Raw genomic sequence first — 18,584 nt, 5'->3', positions numbered from 1 at the left:
TGAAGAGTCAAATTTAGATCATACTAGGTGTGAAGTACATGCTGGGAGAGTTGCTGAGCCATGGAGATCTTGGGGCTACAGTCTGCTTTTTTGTTGGGGTTTTGTGGGTTTTTTTGTGGGTGGGGTTTCTTTTTTTTTTTTAGTAGCCAAAGCAGGATAGAGAAGGAGAGCACAAAGTGCAGTAGGTTAGTGGCAAACTTAGTATTAATAAAAAAAGGTTCCTGAAATACCTATTACAGATCTAATTGGAAAGGTACTACAATACAATCTTAACTCGGTTGTTTTTCTGGAAGAAAATAGATTTAAGAGGAGTTTTACAAGCTCTCTGGTATTGAAGCTTTCTGAGACTAAACCTTCTAGTCTGTGCTTTGGGGAAGGAAATACTTTAATTAATGTCATTAAAGGTCATTCGAGAAGTCCAGTAATAGCCTATGAATTGAATATTTAACTACCCAATATCTTTGATTTCCAAAATGTTTTGACTACAGAACCTGATGTGAAATTTAGTTCACAACTAAATTCTAAAGCTGACTTTTACTTTTAGAATAGTTTTATGAATATGTCACTTCTGGTCTCTCTGCTTGGAAACTTATATGCAACTTCCGTATTTTATGCAATGACATTTATGCCTCTGTCTGTAATATTAATAGTTATGCTGCTTCATTTCCTTAAATACCATTAACTTATTTTTTGTCTGTTCTGCAGCAAATGCGTCGATTGTATGATTCAGAATGACTTTTACTGGCAGTTTTGTTTCATGTTCCACTGTTGTGTAAATGTAACAGGAGTGTCCAGGATGTCTCCATTTTGAAGGATTTGAACTCTGCCAGTAGAGGGCATACCCTTCTTCCATAATAGGAAATAGCCTGCTGGGTTGGTGATAGATACCTTCCTGTGGGTCTATTGTAGTTAAAATATATACTAAACACCTAGCTTTGTAGAGTTCTGTACAAAGGTGGTTCTACATTATTTGCTAATGACAAATTCATGCTTTCTTTAGAATTTGTGTCTGTGGATATCCTCGCCAACAAGTGAGAAAGTACAAGGGAGTCAACAGTAGGATTCCAGTTTCATCTGAATTCATGGTGCAAATGCTAACAGGGATTTATTATGCCTTGTAAGTTGTATTTTTTTCATATGCATACAAAATAAAGAAATGTCAGCTTAATTTCTACACTCATTTAGGCGTTCTACCTTTGAAATGTTTTATTTTGTAGTGGACAGATGCTGTGCTAGCGATAAGGTCGTCAGGAAGAGAACATAGTTCTCCAGCTAGTTAGCTGAAGTTACCTGAGTCATATTGGGGAGAGAGGGCTAGAACAGCACTTAATAGGTATAACTGCTAATGTGAAAAAATATTTTAAAAAAACCCTTTTCCAACTGTTGTCTGCTGTCTGCATTTTTGCATGCTTAGTTTTGACATCAGTCTAGTTAAGGAAAAAAGGTCTTATTATTCTTTCTCTGAAATGCTGATGTCATTTACCCTTTGATAATCATGTTAATGTGTAAAGCTTTCTTACTGACTGAAATAATTAGAGACTAGTAACACAGGAGTACTCAAAAGGTGGAGTAATATTAAAACAACCGTGTTCGAATTTCAGAATATTTCACGACTAGCTTATTAATAACTAATTATGTCATTGTTAAACTGCTCAGGGTGGCCAGTGGAAATAAAACTTTGTCTCCATAGACGCTACTTCAGAACAAGTTCTCTAAATAGCAGGCTTACTGCTAATGAACGCAAGTAGTTCAACTCCTCTAAATTGAGCTCTCAAGAAATACTAAATCTGTGAAGGTTATGTGACCAAGAAGGTTCATCTGTTGATATAGATGCTTATTATTATGTATATATTTACCTTTGTAGTTATAATGGCGAATGGGATCTGGCTCGTAAAGCCATGGATGACATTTTGTATAGAGCACAGCTGGAACTGTATCCAGAACCTCTGCTGGTAGGTGTTGTATTTCAACATTTTTTTGAGCAGAATTTTTAGTTTAAAGAATCCTTCCACTGAACGTGCATAATGCAACATCACACCAGGAAACTAAATCCCATGAGGTCTATGTGACTGTGCTTGTGTGAGTAGCTAGATCTGCAAGTATACACACACATGCACAGGTATTTTCAATGTACTTCGTTATTTTGTCATCTTCCCTAGTGAACAACCTATTTTCAGTAGAACGCTTCTAAGTCTTGAAAGCTTAGAAGATAGTGCAGAGGCACTCTGAAGTTCATGTTAAGTAACAGCCACATCTTTAAACTGGAAACTTTGTTTTAAAAAGTGGTAGGTATTGAATGTAACCTTAGTTCTGAGAGGTAATTTCAACCAGCATTCTTTATAACCCGTGCAAAAAGCTAGCGTGCTTTTTGACCTTAAACTGGAGTTGTACACAGTATTCTTCTTGAAGTAATAAGAATCCCCTCACAGAATTCTTTAAAATTTGGATCTTTATGTTAAGAACTTAACTGCATCTTTTCTGTTCTAGGTTGCTAATGCAATAAAAGCTTCACTGCCTCAGGGTGCCATGAAATCTAGTAAAGAAGGTACAAGATGCATTCAGGTTGAAATTACACCTACTTCATCCAGAATATCAAGAAATGCTGTGACTAGTATGTCTATCCGAGGGCATAGATGGAAAAGGCATGGTAAGAAACACATTTTGCAATGAATTCTCAGCTTTTTACACATGTTTAAAATAACATTGAGAATTTTGTTATTGCACATCTTCATTGCTAGTAAGCAAGCAGCAGTTTGGGGGTCTTTATTTTCTTAACTGGTGAATGGGAACCTTAATGCAGGTCAGATGAAGTATACTCTTTATTTCCTTAATCATCTTTAAAAAAAGAAAACCCACACAAAAACTTTTTTGTTAAAGGGAGCTGTACAAAGTTATTGATTCTTTAAAGAGGCCAATGTCCCTGTTTTCTTCTGAAAAGTAATGTATTGTATCTGAAGCAAAGCAAGTATTTAACAACTTTACCACAGAACCTCATCTGTCTTAAATTACTTAAATAAAAATTGGATTTAAGGTTAGAGGGACAAATTGCTATGTTTTAACTTAACCCCAACCAGCAACTGAGTACAACACAGCCACTTACTCGCTCCCTCCAGTGGGATGGGGGCGAGAACCAGAAGAGTAAAACTGAGAAAACTCGTGGGTTGAGATAAAGATGGTTTAATGGGTAAAGCAAAAGCTGCGCATGCAAGCAAAGCAAAACAAGGAATTCCTTCACTACTTCCCATTGGCAGGCAGGTGTTCAGCCATCTCCAGGAAAGCAGGGCTCCATCACATGTAACGGTTACTTGGGAAGACAAAACGCCATCACTCCAAATGTCCCCCCCTTCCTTCTTTTTCCCCCAGCTTTATATTGCTGAGCACGACATCATGTGGTATGGGATATCCCTTTGGTCAGTTGGGGTCAGCTGTCCCAGCTGTGTCCCCTCCCAGCTTCTTGTGCACCCCCAGCCTACTCGCTGGTGGGGTGGGGTGGGAAGCAGAAAAGGCCTTGACTGTGTAAGCGCTGCTCAGCAATAATGAAAGCATCCCTGTATTACCAACACTGTTTTCAGCACAAATCCAAAACATAGCCCCATACTAGCTACTATGAAGAAAACTAACTCTGTCCCAGCCAAAACCAGCACGTTTGGGCAAACGAATATAAGGGCTTCCACGAAGTAGAACACAGGTCTGGGCTGAGAAGTAGAAAAAACAGTGCTGAATATACTGCAAAAGGAGAAACATTTTATATTCCCCTTCTTCTACCATCTTCAGATGAGGGAAGAGCTGCTGGACCAGTGATCAAAATTCGCAATGGCTTGTTCTGCTGGGCTTGTAATTCTGATGACAGGCTAAGCGAGTGAGTGTAGATAAGGATGCTCCTTTAATAGATGCAATAAAGATTTTGAAGTAGCGTCATAAAAATTTCTGTATGATGTGTACTGTATGAGCTTTTGTAGTACATGAGCAGTTTGGTTAGAAAAGTATCGCCAAGTTACTTGTAAAGGAAGAGAGGTAATTCGGGTAAATGTTGAGAAAATTATTTATAAATACGCTGGTAGAAGATGACTTTAAAATAATGGTAGAGCTTTCTGAGCAGTAATGGTACACATTGGTAGTAGTAGTACCAACAGTAAGCTGCCAGAGGGGGTGAGGGGCAAAGAAAGGTAAAATAACCGAACTTCTTTTCAGTTGATTAAAAACTGCTTAAAACTGTCAGTCAAAGCTGAGGAGCATAACCTTATTGTCTTTAACTTGAGTGAGGACCAGTAGCAAGTTACTACTGAAATCTCAAGACTGCTAGGGACCATTTTAGTCTTTATTATTTATTTCCTTTCTTTAGGCTTACAGTTGTTAAGCAGGGATTATCAACCAGGTGCAAGAAAACTGGATGATAGCTCAGCTTTTAAATGGACAAATGCCCTCTGAAGCTCTTATTTTTGAGTGGTTCTGATGCTTGTTCAAATGAGGTGGTGGAAGGGAACACAGATTGGGGATACTGAGTGCTAGTTCATTCAGAGCAATTGAAAGTGTATTAAAATAAATATTCCTTTTGTCTTTGTGTTTACAGAAAAAATGAAATGTTATAGAATCAGTGTTGGAGCTATCCTTATAAGAATGGAACTTTTTCAACAAATACAGAAATCTAGAAGTTTTTACAATTATTGCCTTCTTGCATGGGGCGGTGCTTGGTGAAGTTCAAGGAAAAATGGGTGGCACAAGTGTGCCCTGCAGCAGATAACAGTAAGGTGAAAAGGAAATGAGAGTAACAGTAGGACTCGGAAATGGGGAGGAATGCTGTGTTTCATAGGAGTCTCATAAAGCAGGAGAAGTTGAGGGAAATGGTGATAATCTAGTTAGTATGACCCACGTGAGGAGTAGTCAATGTTTATGGATGAGGATTGAAAGATTAAGGACTTTTACAAAAAAAAAGCTCTAGTCAACATTTTATTTGGGTTATTGGGAAAACTGGATTTGCCTCAATGGTACAGGATTTAATGAAGAGAAAGAAAGAAAATCACTTGGTGTAGGGTGGGAGTGGAGGGAAACTTGTATAGCAGGTTGTGGGAGTGGTTGTAAATTTGAAGGCTATGTAAACATTAGGCTAGTTTAAAGGTCAAAACTGAGTCTCTGGTATCTTTGACTAACTGACTGTCTGATTTGTTTTGTTTTAAATTGTAGACGTTCCATGCATATACCACTTCAGCTAATCTGCTCAAAATTTTCATTATAACATACTAACAAAATTGTTGTTTGTGACTTGAAAAACCTTTTTAAAGTCAGAGTGGATGGTCTTCTGATTTCAAAATTCCTAATGACATAGTTCAGTGCCCCACAATTCCTGGTGAAAGAAAGGTATGGAATAGATCTTCAGGGTCAGCATGCCAAAAGAATGGTGAAGCTTGTGCTTGCAGATGCTTGTTTGAGTTAAAATAAATACTGGAATTGGTAGAAACCAGAGGACAACCTTGTACCTCCTGGCCATTATTTTCTCTCCCATGGTGTAAGGGGGAAAAAATGTGATTGGGGGTTTTATTTTTATGACTCAGTATAATAAAAATGAGTTGTACAAATGGATTAGGAAGCTAGAAGAGACAGCTGAGATGTAGTTTGATCTTATACATTACATGGACCAGAAGACCTGATGAAGCAAAGTATCCCTTGGGAAGCAAGGGCAGCAATTTTCAATCACTAGTTATTTGTGTAAAATAAATAAAATAAACAAATTACAGCCAATCACGTCTCTAGCGGAGAAGCATGGGCTTTATTTTTTTATCTTTTAAAAAATTCAGTTTACTATAAAAGTTTTCAGACATTAGATCTTGCCAGCATTTGCTGGAACTCTAGATTGAAGTCAGTTTTGAAAAAAGGTTGACTTAACATTTAATCTTGTTGTGATGCTCAGCCCTGTAACTCGTTCATTAGAGCTGTTTCTTAGAAGGACTTTTTTAAAAATCCAATTGGTATTGTGAATTTGGACTTCTAAGGTAGGTACTTCAGAGGTACTAAAGGTGAAAGTTGTTTGCAAAATGGATCCATCTAATCACAAGAGGACAGTATTTAGAGTCAGTTGATACTAGCCACCACTTATCAACAAATTGTTTAGTGCTATTGAATTGGATTGCAAATCATAAAGCTTAAAGAGGAAAAACAGCTTCTCTATGTAACATTAGCTTTTTGTAGTGTTCATGTTTTAAAAACAAGCCTTGAGTGGCATCTCCATTTCCATTCACAAATAGAGGAAAACCAGAAAAATCAGACAGTGTGTAAGGGACGTAAAAGTCTACATGAATGGTTATTTGTGGAAACTAGGAAAAAAACAGAGCAAGCCCTAGCAATGCTTTCCTTACTAATGTAAAATCTGCTAAACTGCCCCGTAAAAGGGTTGCTCCAGGGAAAAACTGCTGTGTGTAGAGGTAACGCATGTAAGAGGAATACCCTGATGTAAGACTAAGACGAGCTAAGCAGATTAAGATACGTAACACAAAAACAAACACATCAACTAAAGAAGTAGGACAAGATGGTTTTTTTTTTACCCAATGCAGAAACTGACTTTGTAGTACACAAGGTTTAGAAACATTAGTCTTTGAATCTCTGTGGAGAGAATTTTCTTACTTTTTTTGAAACAGTATTAATTCCTGAAATAGTTATAACTTTGGTTTAGGAATCTGGAATGAATGTTAATTTTGGGATATAAGTTTGATGCTTTTGTAAATAATTGAAAATGCTAACATCATTGTGCAGGAAATGCAGCCTGAGCTTGTGGTGGTTAAAATTGAATTACAATCCAAATGGGCAGTTTGCCTGTGCAGTCTGAGGTAAATTATGTAGGCAACCATAATAATAAGGTAGACTATGATTGAAATATTTTTGGAATTAATTCTTAGCAACTAGTAATGATGAAATGCATTTATCAAGGTTGGTTGTACTACTCAAAGCATTCAGATATGTGACTTCAAATGCATTTTCCTTCAACTGCTGTGGGCATATTTATATAAACTTTCAAACTGACATAATTATTCAGTTTTGTCTCTACCCTATTTAGCAGTGTCCTTTGTTTTCTCTTTTGCTACATTGCCTTGTGCACTGGGTATTAATATCTCTTTCTCAAAGGATAGACCCCCAGAGTTGTCCAGCTTGAAGCAGTATTATCTTCAAAACCAAGCACTACGAAGCTGAAGGTTTGTTTTAGGCGTTCTTAAGTTTTAAAATAAGGAGGAGATGCTACTATGAAGGACATGGATTGTGTAGCCTTATCCCTGCCACAAGACTGTAGGTGCTATGGTAGACAATGTTAATAGGAGTTGAGATACCCAGTATCCTATTTTTTCATTAATTTCCTCTTGTAGTTCAGTGTTAAGCTCAGAGAAAGGTATATTCCCTTTCATTAGAAGTAGTTAATAGCACTTAGCACAATTATGTCTAATCTTTTAGTTGAGTAAAACTCTTAAGTTTTTTTGGGTTTTTCCCCCCAGTTCATGTGGTAATGGTTACACAGCTGTGGGAATGCAGCAATGATGGGTAGAGTGCTGATATTACAGCAGGATAGTGCATTTAGAAATGCACACCACCAAACAACAAGTATCACTATTATACAAAAATCTGTAACAAAAAAATTCTTCCTCTGTTCCTCTGACTTCTGCTGTGCACTCTGAGTCTCCTTTCTTTGGAGCTGGATGCTGTTAATTAGTGCTTTTGTGCCCTTGGTGGGGAAGGAACTGACAGTAAGCTCTCTGGTGTCCTCTTTCTGGTGTCCTGGCTCTAAAGGAAGTTTCTAGCAGAATCAGCTTGTGCATATGGAGATTGGTGGATCCTGGGAAGAAGTTTTGCTGAAATAAGGTGCCTGTAGCTGCACTGATGGGTTAGCAGGAAGGAGTTTGAAGATTGCCATAGTACAGGCACAGGTACCTCACTCTAGTAAAATTAGACCAATGAGGCCAATCAGAGCATTGATCTTCTCACTAACATCTGTGCTCCTATGTTTTTAGAAAAAAGGCTATATTTGGTGGTAGTAGTATTATTATTACTGTCGTTTATTTATTACTATTACTATTGCAGTTCACAGTGCTTGGTTGCTACCTTTGTTACTGATGACAGAAGACTTTTGCAGAAAGTGCTGTTAGAAGGAGTAACACTTGGAAACAGTTCTAACTTGAGTTTCCTGCCAAATATCAGGAAGTTCATGGCTAATAGCAGCAATTATTAATGCCATTTCGTTTCGATAGTACAACTTGTTAAATAGAAACTTTCATTAGTAGTTGACTAGTTAGAAAGAATCATGATACTTAGCATTTGCAGGTAAAATCGGGGATAGCTCTTGCAGCAAGGGACAATGATGTCCATCCCTGCCAGAATAACTTTCTAGCTCTGAGACTTCATTGTTGTGGTAAGTGCAGGCAGCACAAATGCTAGCAAAAAGCCCGGTGCTGTAGCCCGCTTGACCCAGAAGTACACTGTGCCCGCACAAGAGTCCTCAGTGTGGGGTCAGGGGGAAGAGAGGAACCCCTTCAGCTAAAAAGCATTAGAGCTCCTGCTGTGAAAAATCATCTCATCATAAATTCCTCTGGTTTTGGACTTCATAATGTCAGTTAAACATCTGTACAGCCAACTTCTGTCACGTGCAGTAGCAAACTGGCAGTATAGTCTGGGCGGTCCTTACTTAATTCTCAGGTCTGAAGGAGCTGCGTTATGAATAAAACACAGGGATTCATTTGAGCTTTATTCTGAGCTGTGCTTTTAGTGCATTTTTAGTCTTGTCAAGTTTGTGGCCATAGTGTTTGCGTATAGTGTATATATATGTAGCCATAGAATATATAACTGTGTAGCATATAGTGTAGTTCTTGCTCTTCTTCACTTGTATTTCCGTGGTATACATCTTCATGGAGGATGTGCCGTGACTATCTGTAACTGATGGCTTCTCTTTTTTTCTTCTCCAGGTCATCTAAATGCAGTTTTGTGGTTGTAGAGCTAGTGCTGATAAAGCAATTCTGAACACTTTTTAAAAGACCTTCAGATACTGAGAATACTTCAAACACTGTGGAGCTGACAGGTCACTAGGATTGTAACTTGTTACTTGCATATACTTGGAATTTCCATAAAGCTTCACCTCCCATTTTTATTTTCACTTTTTTCCTCTCAAGAGTTCATCCTTCTCAAACCTGTCTTCATCTAATGTAGGCAGGCGTCTTTTGAGTTGTGATTTGTTTTACCAGGACCTTGTAGAAACTATTGCATTCTTATCACTGAATATCATTATTAAATCTCTTGTGCTTACACACAACCATCATTCTCACACTTTGAGAGGCAGTGGAGTTTTCTGTTTGCTTGGGGATTTTTGGCTATGTCTGCACAAATTTTTGACTGCCTTGAAATAATTTTTTGGCCAGGCTGAGCACTTGTATATCTGCTGTTGATGACTTACCCAGATGAAAAGAAGTAATCTGAGAACTAAGCTGCATGGGGTTTTGCCTTAATTTCCTTTTTTTTTTTTTTTTTCCCCCCAGTACTGCAGAAAGTCTTGGTGCTTTCCCTCTCCCCACCTTAATCATCCCTGTTTTCTCAACTGTACTTAGTAACTGACTTGTGTGACACAAATAAGTTTATTGCAAACTAATTTAGTTGTAAGTTCATATAAGAAGCTTAAAAAGACTGAGATCAACATTTATGTTACATTATGAGTAGGTGGCAAAAGCTGGAGTAAAACTCCATGGGTTTTATCTGAAGAAGTTGATTTTAGTAAATGGAGAATTTTCCTACCTGTAAATATCTTTCTGGTTGAAAATAGTTTTATGAAATGAAGAAAGAAAATGGAAGTCAAAGTGTGCTTGAATTGTCTTAGTTGTTTCACTGTTAGTTTTCAGGCTGACCACTGCATAGCATCATGACATTGTATGTATAGAATTTCTAGTCTTACATGGTAACACATGAAGTTGATGTGCCATTTCATTGTAAAAATAAGTTTCACTTTAGCATGGTGATACAGAGAATATAGTCATAAAAGTGAATTATGGAGAGTTCTTTGATTTCTGATAATCTCTGAATGTTTGTTTCTGAATGGTCCTCAGAAGTTTCAATTTTGAAAGATCAAGCATGGGGCTTTCCAGTATGTGGATGCAGGCCAATAATTGGAAGATTGAAGCCTGCAATTTAGAAATAAAGCAAAATTCCATACTTGCTAATGTTGCTAATTAACAAAAGGTTAATATGTGTACATCTGCTTTAATTCATAATGCGTTAGTCATCTGTATCTATTGGCTTTTGTTCATGTTTTGTTTCAGACATCTTTTGTTTTTTTTCTTATCCATCTTTAATTCTAGAACAACCAGAGAATGGTAATGATGCTACTGAATTGGGCAACTTTATCATACCTGAGATTAGTGTCACAAGTGTGGCTGGAGAGAGGACCGGGAATGGGGAAAAGAGCAGAGCACTAGCAGAGAATGATGTTCAGCATTTACAGGGAGTACAGGAAACAGCTACAGATCCTAGAACTGACAGCAAAGGCATGCCAGAAATCAGGAGGCAAAAATCTGTAAGAAAAATGATGGAGGATGGAATAAACTCATCTGGCAGAGTGCAGTTTTAGCAGAGCACTTGTAGCTGCACTCTAAGGTACCACTGTTGATTGAAAAGGTCACTGCTGCATGTTCGGAGAATTAAAGTATGCAGTTAATATATTTGCATGTGTAATAACACAAATGCATGTATTGCACACAGCTTTGTCTGTGCCACAGTCAATGACGACATACTTACAAGTAGATTGATTTGATCTGGAGAAAATACACTGAAAGCCTCAACATACCTTGGAGTTTATTAAGCATATTTATTGGGGTTACAAAATCCAGTGATCAATGGTATGAAGAATCCATCAAAATGGATGTGAAAAATATCTCGCTGTGTACCTCAGATTTCCCAAATTCCACCTTTCATGGTATACTGGAGATCTCATGTTGTGCTTGAGTTTCCAACTTGTACCTCTAAGACCTATGATGCAGAAGGTGACCTTTCAGTCCTAAAGCATTCTTGGGATGCTAAATGTGCAGGTGCCATATTGGGTGTCCTGGGGCATTGATCACATACCTTTATGATTAACGAGCTTTGCAAAATCATGTATTGGAGCACTTGCTCAAAATAAGATTTACACTTTTTTGTTCTGTGTGGTATCTTCTAATCTGTAAGTTTCTAATCTCCTGCATGAATTAACAAGACTGCATAATTTTTTTTTTTTTTCAAAATCACTACAAAATGAGATTGTGGGCATGCTTTTTGATCTAGTTAATGCAGCATTATTTGCTGTAACTTTATATCCTAATGAACCTTAATTCCAAAATGTAATGGAATAGGTAAGTGTTTTGTCTTCTGTTCTCTGTTCTGTTGCTGTATGGCTTCATGCTTGTAAATATCAAAATCTAGCAGTACATAAAATCAATAAATGTGAAAGTCAATTGCTAATTCTTTATTTCTTTTTCTACCATGCAGGTAATACTGATTTAGGAATTCAAGAAGAACTGATAGAAGTATCTGAAACTGATGAAGGATTTTACTCTAGGGCTACTTCTAGTACAAGTCAGTCTGCCCTATCTAACAGCAGCAACACGAGCAGTAAGAACCTTTCAGGGAAGAGCCAACGAAGGTCAGGAGGAAGCAAAGCTGGAGGAAAAGAAAAAGAAGGAGAAACCTGCAGAGAACACTTGTCACGAAAACAAACTCAGAGAGCCATGAGTGAGAATCTAGAGCTTGTCTCTCTGAAGAGACTGACACTGACAACTAGCCAGTCCCTGCCTAAGCCTGGCAGCCATAGTCTGGCCAGAACGACCACTACTGTGTTTAGTAAATCCTTTGAACAGGTCAGTGGTGTCACAGTACCGAATAATCGTGGTGGTGTATCTGGTACAGAGGCAAACAGGTTTTCAGCTTGCAGTCTTCAGGAGGAAAAACTGATATATGGAACAGAAAGAACAGATCTTCCCATTTTAAGCAAACAACCTAATCAGCAGCGACCTCCTAGTATTAGCATAACTTTGTCAACAGATTAATATTAAATTGGCAAGTATGAAAAATAAAATATTGAGGGTTTATGCTGATATTGGCACTTGGTACATTAAGCTCCTTCATATGCTATACATTACTTTCTGAACCTCAAGCCCATAAATTCTTATTTGGCTCACATTTGACAGTAACAGTGAATAGACAGCAGTTGTAATTATTTTACATCAGCTTCTCATAGCTTGGAAAGTTCCTTTTTGACTTACTGTGTTTATACACCTGATTGCTTATGCTTCATGTGAAGTTTACAGCTTCACCAGTTTAACTAGCATTGATTGGTTGTTTAGCCACTGACCAAGATGTGTGGCTTTTTACGAGTGCACAGTATGGGAACAAATAGAGCCTCTTTCCCAGATTCTACTTTTTCACTACTGCTTGGCATAGGCAAAACTGCAAGTACTTCTTTTATTTAAGAAGAGTGTTGCAGTATGGGCATGAAGTTGTGGAACAGCATTGTAAGAACATTCTCTTAATTAGCCATGAGAAAGCTGTACTTACATATAAGGTTAAAACTAGAAGCATCAGTTCAGTGTTTGTTATGGCGGTTTTTGTAATGATAGTTAGTACACGTTACAGTGTTCATACTTCTTTACGCCTATATGAGTCTGAATTATGGATGCATTTTGGTTTTTCTGTATGTCTTTGAAACTGGGCCAAAAGTCATACAGTAGCAGTACTTGTGGATGGGAGTTCTTATCAGTTGCTATAGTAGTTACTCGTTAGACTTACAAATTGTGTGACAGACTCTTTCAGATTCTTAAATATCAGGCACAGTGCTACTCATTGAAAAGTCAGTCATCAGTATTTTTATTGCTTATAGGGAAGAGATGTGCTTATATAATAATGTTATATAGGAAATAAGGAATGGGCCCTTTGCACCGACTCAACAAATCAGGAGTGTGAATGTGTTTAACATGAACTTCTTACTTGAGACTAAGAGAATGCTACCAAAGGATGTGTACTTCCAGTAACTTGCAAGCACAAAGGGAATTTATAATGTAAATATGACTAGCACTGTAATTCCTAGTCTTTTATATCTATTATTTTTCTAGTTTGAAATTCTAAAACAGCAGCCTGTTCAAGGTTACCTAACCTTTAACCTTCAGTTAGTTTGGTGACCTTGTTTGATACCAACTACTATAATGTTAAGATTTTAATTTAAAAAGGACATTAAAACTTCTTATGCAGAAATTTGGAGAAGCAATAGCTGACAAAACCACTCCAGCAGCAGTGATTAGCTGATAAACAGACAGTATATTATTATGAGTAGAAATAGGATGAAAATCTAAGGCATAGTCATTCCCGATTGTCCAGCTAGCGATCCCTTATTATCAAGAACCTTGTAACAAAACAAACACTAAAATTCTGGTAGACTTTCCTGTTTGCCTGGAGATGAGTTTAGATATCCCTTTTTGACTTATACTGAAGCACAAGTAACTTTTAAGCAGATAATGTTATTCAGGTTTATAGTGATTAATAAGCTGTTTAATTAATGACAAGAGATGAGGAGACACAGTTGATAGGGACAAGTTGTATAATTCCACTTCTAAGACTATAGACTGGATATGTACATTTCTTAATATTCACCAAAGTATGTGGAATAGCTGCATCAGTCTATAGATGTTTGTCTTCACCTGAGAGCCTAACATGACTGTGCCACGCTTTATCATTCTTCAGTTTGTTGTGTGACACTGTTCTATTCTGGTAATGCAGTATTTCACCTTTTTACAGTGAAGTGTTTTCTTAATTTTACGTGAAAACTTACATTCCTAATGTATAAACTACAAGTTTGTTCTGTTTAGTGTTTAATACTTTGGCCAGTGAAATAAACTGGGTTTTTTTGAAGTTGTATGTTTTTGTAAATACTTTGTACAGCAGAAAATTTTGCCTCTTTTTTTTCACAGGTTTTTCTGCAAAAAAACCCATTTGTTTCAGCACATTTGTTTCAGATTGACTAATACATGTGGCTGCTGGAGCATGCATAACCACAAGCAATAGAAGGGTTTTAGGCAGCTGATGGCAGGCATTGGCTAGCACTGCACATACTGAATGCAGAGCTCTTGCTTTCCTTGAAATTTGTTCTAGATGTTATGAAGAAATAACCTGCAGAACTTTACAGCTGCCTCCTGAGCTGCTCTTGCAGTCCAGTGTTTAAGAATACTTTGGAAACACTTTACAGTAAATGGAAACATAACCTAGAATAGATAAATAAAGTTGCCATTGACAAATGTTTCTTGTGATGGTATTAGTTGTGAGTTAGCATTAAGGGACTAGGATTTTTAAGTAATTCTACTGGTTTTGTTCCATTTAGTTCATGATTGTTTCAGTTATCTCCAGAGTAGACACTCTTTCAAGCTGGGTGTTGGTATAAAAGAAGTTTATTAACTGAGAAGATTTAGTTGCTTTAGCTAGAAATAATTAGAATTTTGAAGGATCTGAAATGCCATAAAATGTAGATATGTAACATAATGTTTACAATACCGTTGGCTACAAGTCAAACAGTTAAAGTTAGTGTATCCTTTTATTTTATCCTGCTAATTCTAGCTGTAGTCTGGCTTGAACCAAGACTTAGGCTCATATGGGTACAACTGCGACTACATAAAGTTTCATACTTTTTTGAGAAAATGATAAAAGCAAAGGTTCTTGGTACTAAAGGCTGCTGTTTCTATACATATGCGGCCTCATAAATATGTATGTATTGGTCTATGGAGCAACTTACACAATGAGCACATTTTAGTGAACTGACATCACACCTTGATACTGATTGAGTCTAAATTTATTTTCTGATGTGAGTAATAAGACTTTTGGTTGTGCTTCTTTCTTTTCTTAAAAATGGAAAAGGAGAAAAAAAAGCAGTATACAGGAGAGGGAGAGCAGAATTACTTGTCAAAATATTCATGGTGCAGGATTGGGGGTGGGGGGAATGGGGAGAGGAAAGGGGGAAGTAGGACAGGAAGCAGATATATTAGTTCTTTCATGATATTTCTAAAATTGTCAAGTCTTGGGGTTTGAGCATTATCTGATCACTTTAGACTGATGAATGAAAAATGTATATTAAAGAAGTAGAGCTCTTCTAACAGTGTAAGGAAACCTATTAAGACAGCCCATATTGTATTCTACCTGGGAGTGGGTAGTTCTGATGAATACACTCCAAACATCATACACGGCTGCAACTTTCTGCAGGAAAAATGTTATGGAGGAGTGAATCATCTCAAATTACAGTAAGAGAAGTTGTTTTAATGCTGACATTTATAACTGACCTTACTGTTTTAAATCAAAGGGCACTGTTTCCAATGATGGCTTTGAATAGCAACACTTTCAAAACTCTGTTGAAGCTGAGAATTACTATTTTTGATGTGAGAATCTGCAACATTTGTGCAAAAAGCATATGGCCTCTAACCACTTGCTGTAGAGCTGCAATGACTTTTCTGAAGGGAGTGAAATGTCCTTGAATTGCCTTGAATACCTGACAGATTTGACAGGTACAGGAATATATAGCTATTTTAGCCACACTTCTCTCTAAGGAAGTCTCTTCTGATTTCTATGAGGATTCTAGAAGTTTCTAACTTTATTATGTCTGATACCTTTTGTCAGTGTTTGAGGCTTACAGTGCTGTATATAGGTGTGTAATATATTGCCTTTTGTATTTGTATAATTCTACTTCTAAGACTAGATGTGTACTTTTCTTAATGCTCACTGAAGTCTGTGGAATAGCTGCATCAGTCTATAGATGTCTGTCTTCACCTGAGAACCTGAGTTTAAATGAATGTGCCACTCGTTCTCACATTCTTCAGTTTGTTGTGTGACATGTTCTGTGTTTTAGTAATGCAGTATTTCACCTTTTTTACAGTGAAGTGTTCTCTTAATTGTACATGAAAACTTACATTCCTAATGTATAAACTACAAGGTTGTCTTGTTTAGTGTTTAATAATTTGAGCAGTAAAATAAATTTTTTTCTGAAGTTGTATGCTTTCGTAAATACTTTGTACAGCAGAAAATCTTGCCACCTCTTTACAGGCTTTGAAATACACATTAGATAGCAATATATATGTTTAGTTTTCATTATACACATCTAGAAGTCACAATAAGGTTGACCATATTACTTAAAATATGCTGAATACCCATTTTACAGACCCTAGGCTCTTCAAATGCCGCCTTGTCAGGTAAGACAGTGCCTAAACCACTTGGCTGAGAAACACTGACTGACAGGTGAAAGGTGAGTTCCAGCAGATGAGTTGTAAACTGGTTGTTGGCAGAAGTAGATGACCGTCCTGTCACTAATGTAGCACTACTTGGGCAACTTGGTAGTTTTGGTGGTCTTCTTATAACGGTGGTTTGGTACACAGCCATTATCTGCAATGTGCTTTTATTATTGGATCTTCTATCCAGCAGTCTTCACTGTGTTTCTGTGACCTGCTGGCGATCTGGGGGCTGTTGGCCGTCTTTGCTGCAAGGGCATGTGTGGCTGGCTCACGTTCCCCTTGTTCATGAAGACCCCCAGGGCTTTTTCTGCAAAGCTGCTTTCCAGCTGCCTGGCCCCGTGTGTGCTGGTGCCTGGGGTGGTTTGTCCCCAGGGGCAGGACTTGGCATTGCCCTCAACTTCCTGAGACTGACGTGTTGGCTGACGTCTCCTGCCTGTTGATGTCCCTGTGAATGGCATCACGTCCCTCTGGGGTATCTCTTCTCCTCCCGGTTTTGTGTTGTCTGCAAACGTGCTGAGGGTGAGCTCTGTCCCATCCCCCACGTCCACCAGTGAAGATGTTAAAGCATCCTGGCCTGGGTGTTGACCCCTGGTGTACACCAGTAGGGCCAGGTCTCCAGCTGGGCTTTGTGCCGCTGGTCCCAGCCCTTTGAGCCTGGCAACTGAGGCAATTTTCTGTGCTCAGGGGCCTGGGCTTCCTGAGGGCTGCTCTTGCCGGTAACAACAGAAGCAAAGGCGGCAGTGAGTGCCTTGCCTTTTCCATGTCTCCCGTCAGCAGGTCCTCTGCCCCACTCAGCTGTGGAGCCATATTTTTTGCTAGTCTTCCTGTTGCTGATTATCTCTCTGCTAAAGCTTTTCTTGCCCTTTACCTCCCTTGCCAGATTCCTCTTCACTTGGGCTTTGGCTTTCCTAACCCCATCTGTGCACACTTGGATAGTGCATCTATTATCCCCCTAGGTCCCCTGCTCTCGCTTCCACCTCTTGTCTGTTGCTTTTGCATGTCTAAGTTTAGTTGAGAGCTCCTTGTTCATGCATCTGGGTCTCCTGCTGCCTCTGCTTGATTTTCTGTGTGTTGGGATGGACCATTCTTGAGCCTGGGGGAGGCTGTTCTTGAATATCAACCAGCTCTCCTGGGCCCTTTTCTCTAGGATGGTCACCCATGGGCATCTACCGAGCAGATTCCCTGTGCAAGGCAAGTCTTGTTCTTCTGTAGGTCCAGGGTTGTGATCCTGCATTTTGTTCAAATTTTCTTTCCCCTTGTAAATGTAGTCTCTGGTGCAACGCTGTAGAGAAACCTGGATGAGTAGAAGAGCTGTAGCAGATGGCAGCAGTGGGAAATCTTACTGTGCATTTTTTTCATTTTTTTCAAATGTCAGTCTTTAACCTATTGTTTTGAACGGGCAAAACTCAATTTCCCTTCATACAAACGGGTGAGAGAGGAAATCTCAGATTCCTAACATTTCACTTGAACAAGCTAAAAGTTTTCCAAAAAGGTACAAATTAGCCTTGATGCTGTGATTGTCCTGTAAGTGTGTAAAATTTGCTATTTAGGTTACAGGGGGTGAAGGGCAGTGCTTAGAACTGGCTCTTACATGGTTTCAGGTTGGAATTGTTACTGATTAGTGAAAGACAATGTGAATTTGAATATCTCCTCTCTTCCCAAAATGCGGTAGGGAGTACAAAAGAAAGTAATGGTACCCCAAAATACAGCCCTTACTGGAGGATGAGAGTACCTGAGAGCCTGCTGGACAATTTGCAGTGCGAGGGCTATTTTAAGGTAATACAAGCAATTAGTAACTATAAAGAAATGCCATTTGTTTCTACAGACTTTACAGCAAGTTGCCTGCATTGAGCTTGTAATAATTATTTTTCATGTTTTATGTTAATCTAGCCCTGTATTAAAGATGACTTCAGTATGGGGGTTTTCTCCCAACCCACAGCTGCCAGGTAATAAATACATCTGCTAATTCAGGATAGTGGGAAAAATGTCAGTGTGACTCCAGAAACCTTTGTGAAACAAGCCTTTGCATTGCACGGTGCTCGCTTCATTAACTTGATTCCTAAAATGAGGTTGTGTTTAATCATCTGTTACTCTAAATGTGCTGGCACAATACTGAAATTTAATGGTGCGGAAAGACCTGTGGAAGTTAGCCTGAGTCACACGGTACTTCTGACAAGCGACCTAGTTGCTGTTCTCGTCGTTAATGCTGACTAATACTGGCAGTCCTTTGTGTAGACTTTCTTGGCCTGGACCATGATGGCAGATTTTTCTAGCGTGAGAGGATATATTTCAGAGGAGGTGAAAAGAAATACCAGCTTTTGTCTCCACAAGACACAA

General features: G+C 38.3%; 2 protein-coding genes across 3 annotated transcripts in view; one reads left to right on the top strand and one right to left on the bottom strand.

Moving 5' to 3' along the window:
- Nucleotides 1-13,698, top strand: part of HYCC1 (hyccin PI4KA lipid kinase complex subunit 1) — a 34,466-nt gene extending 20,768 nt beyond the window's left edge. For both annotated transcript variants that reach the window (XM_075704595.1, XM_075704594.1), the window contains 4 exons: nt 1,001-1,117; nt 1,865-1,952; nt 2,488-2,647; nt 11,479-13,698. In XM_075704595.1, coding sequence (XP_075560710.1) covers nt 1,001-1,117; nt 1,865-1,952; nt 2,488-2,647; nt 11,479-12,035 — 922 coding nt within the window. In that variant the 3' untranslated portion in view covers nt 12,036-13,698. The remainder of the gene's footprint in view (nt 1-1,000; nt 1,118-1,864; nt 1,953-2,487; nt 2,648-11,478) is intronic.
- Nucleotides 1-18,584, bottom strand: part of NUP42 (nucleoporin 42) — a 223,017-nt gene that overhangs the window by 95,320 nt on the left and 109,113 nt on the right. The window lies entirely within an intron of this gene.

This window comes from Pelecanus crispus, chromosome 2, assembly GCF_030463565.1.
Source record: "Pelecanus crispus isolate bPelCri1 chromosome 2, bPelCri1.pri, whole genome shotgun sequence".
Taxonomy (NCBI): domain Eukaryota; kingdom Metazoa; phylum Chordata; class Aves; order Pelecaniformes; family Pelecanidae; genus Pelecanus; species Pelecanus crispus.
This window is presented reverse-complemented; position numbering and strand designations above follow the sequence as displayed.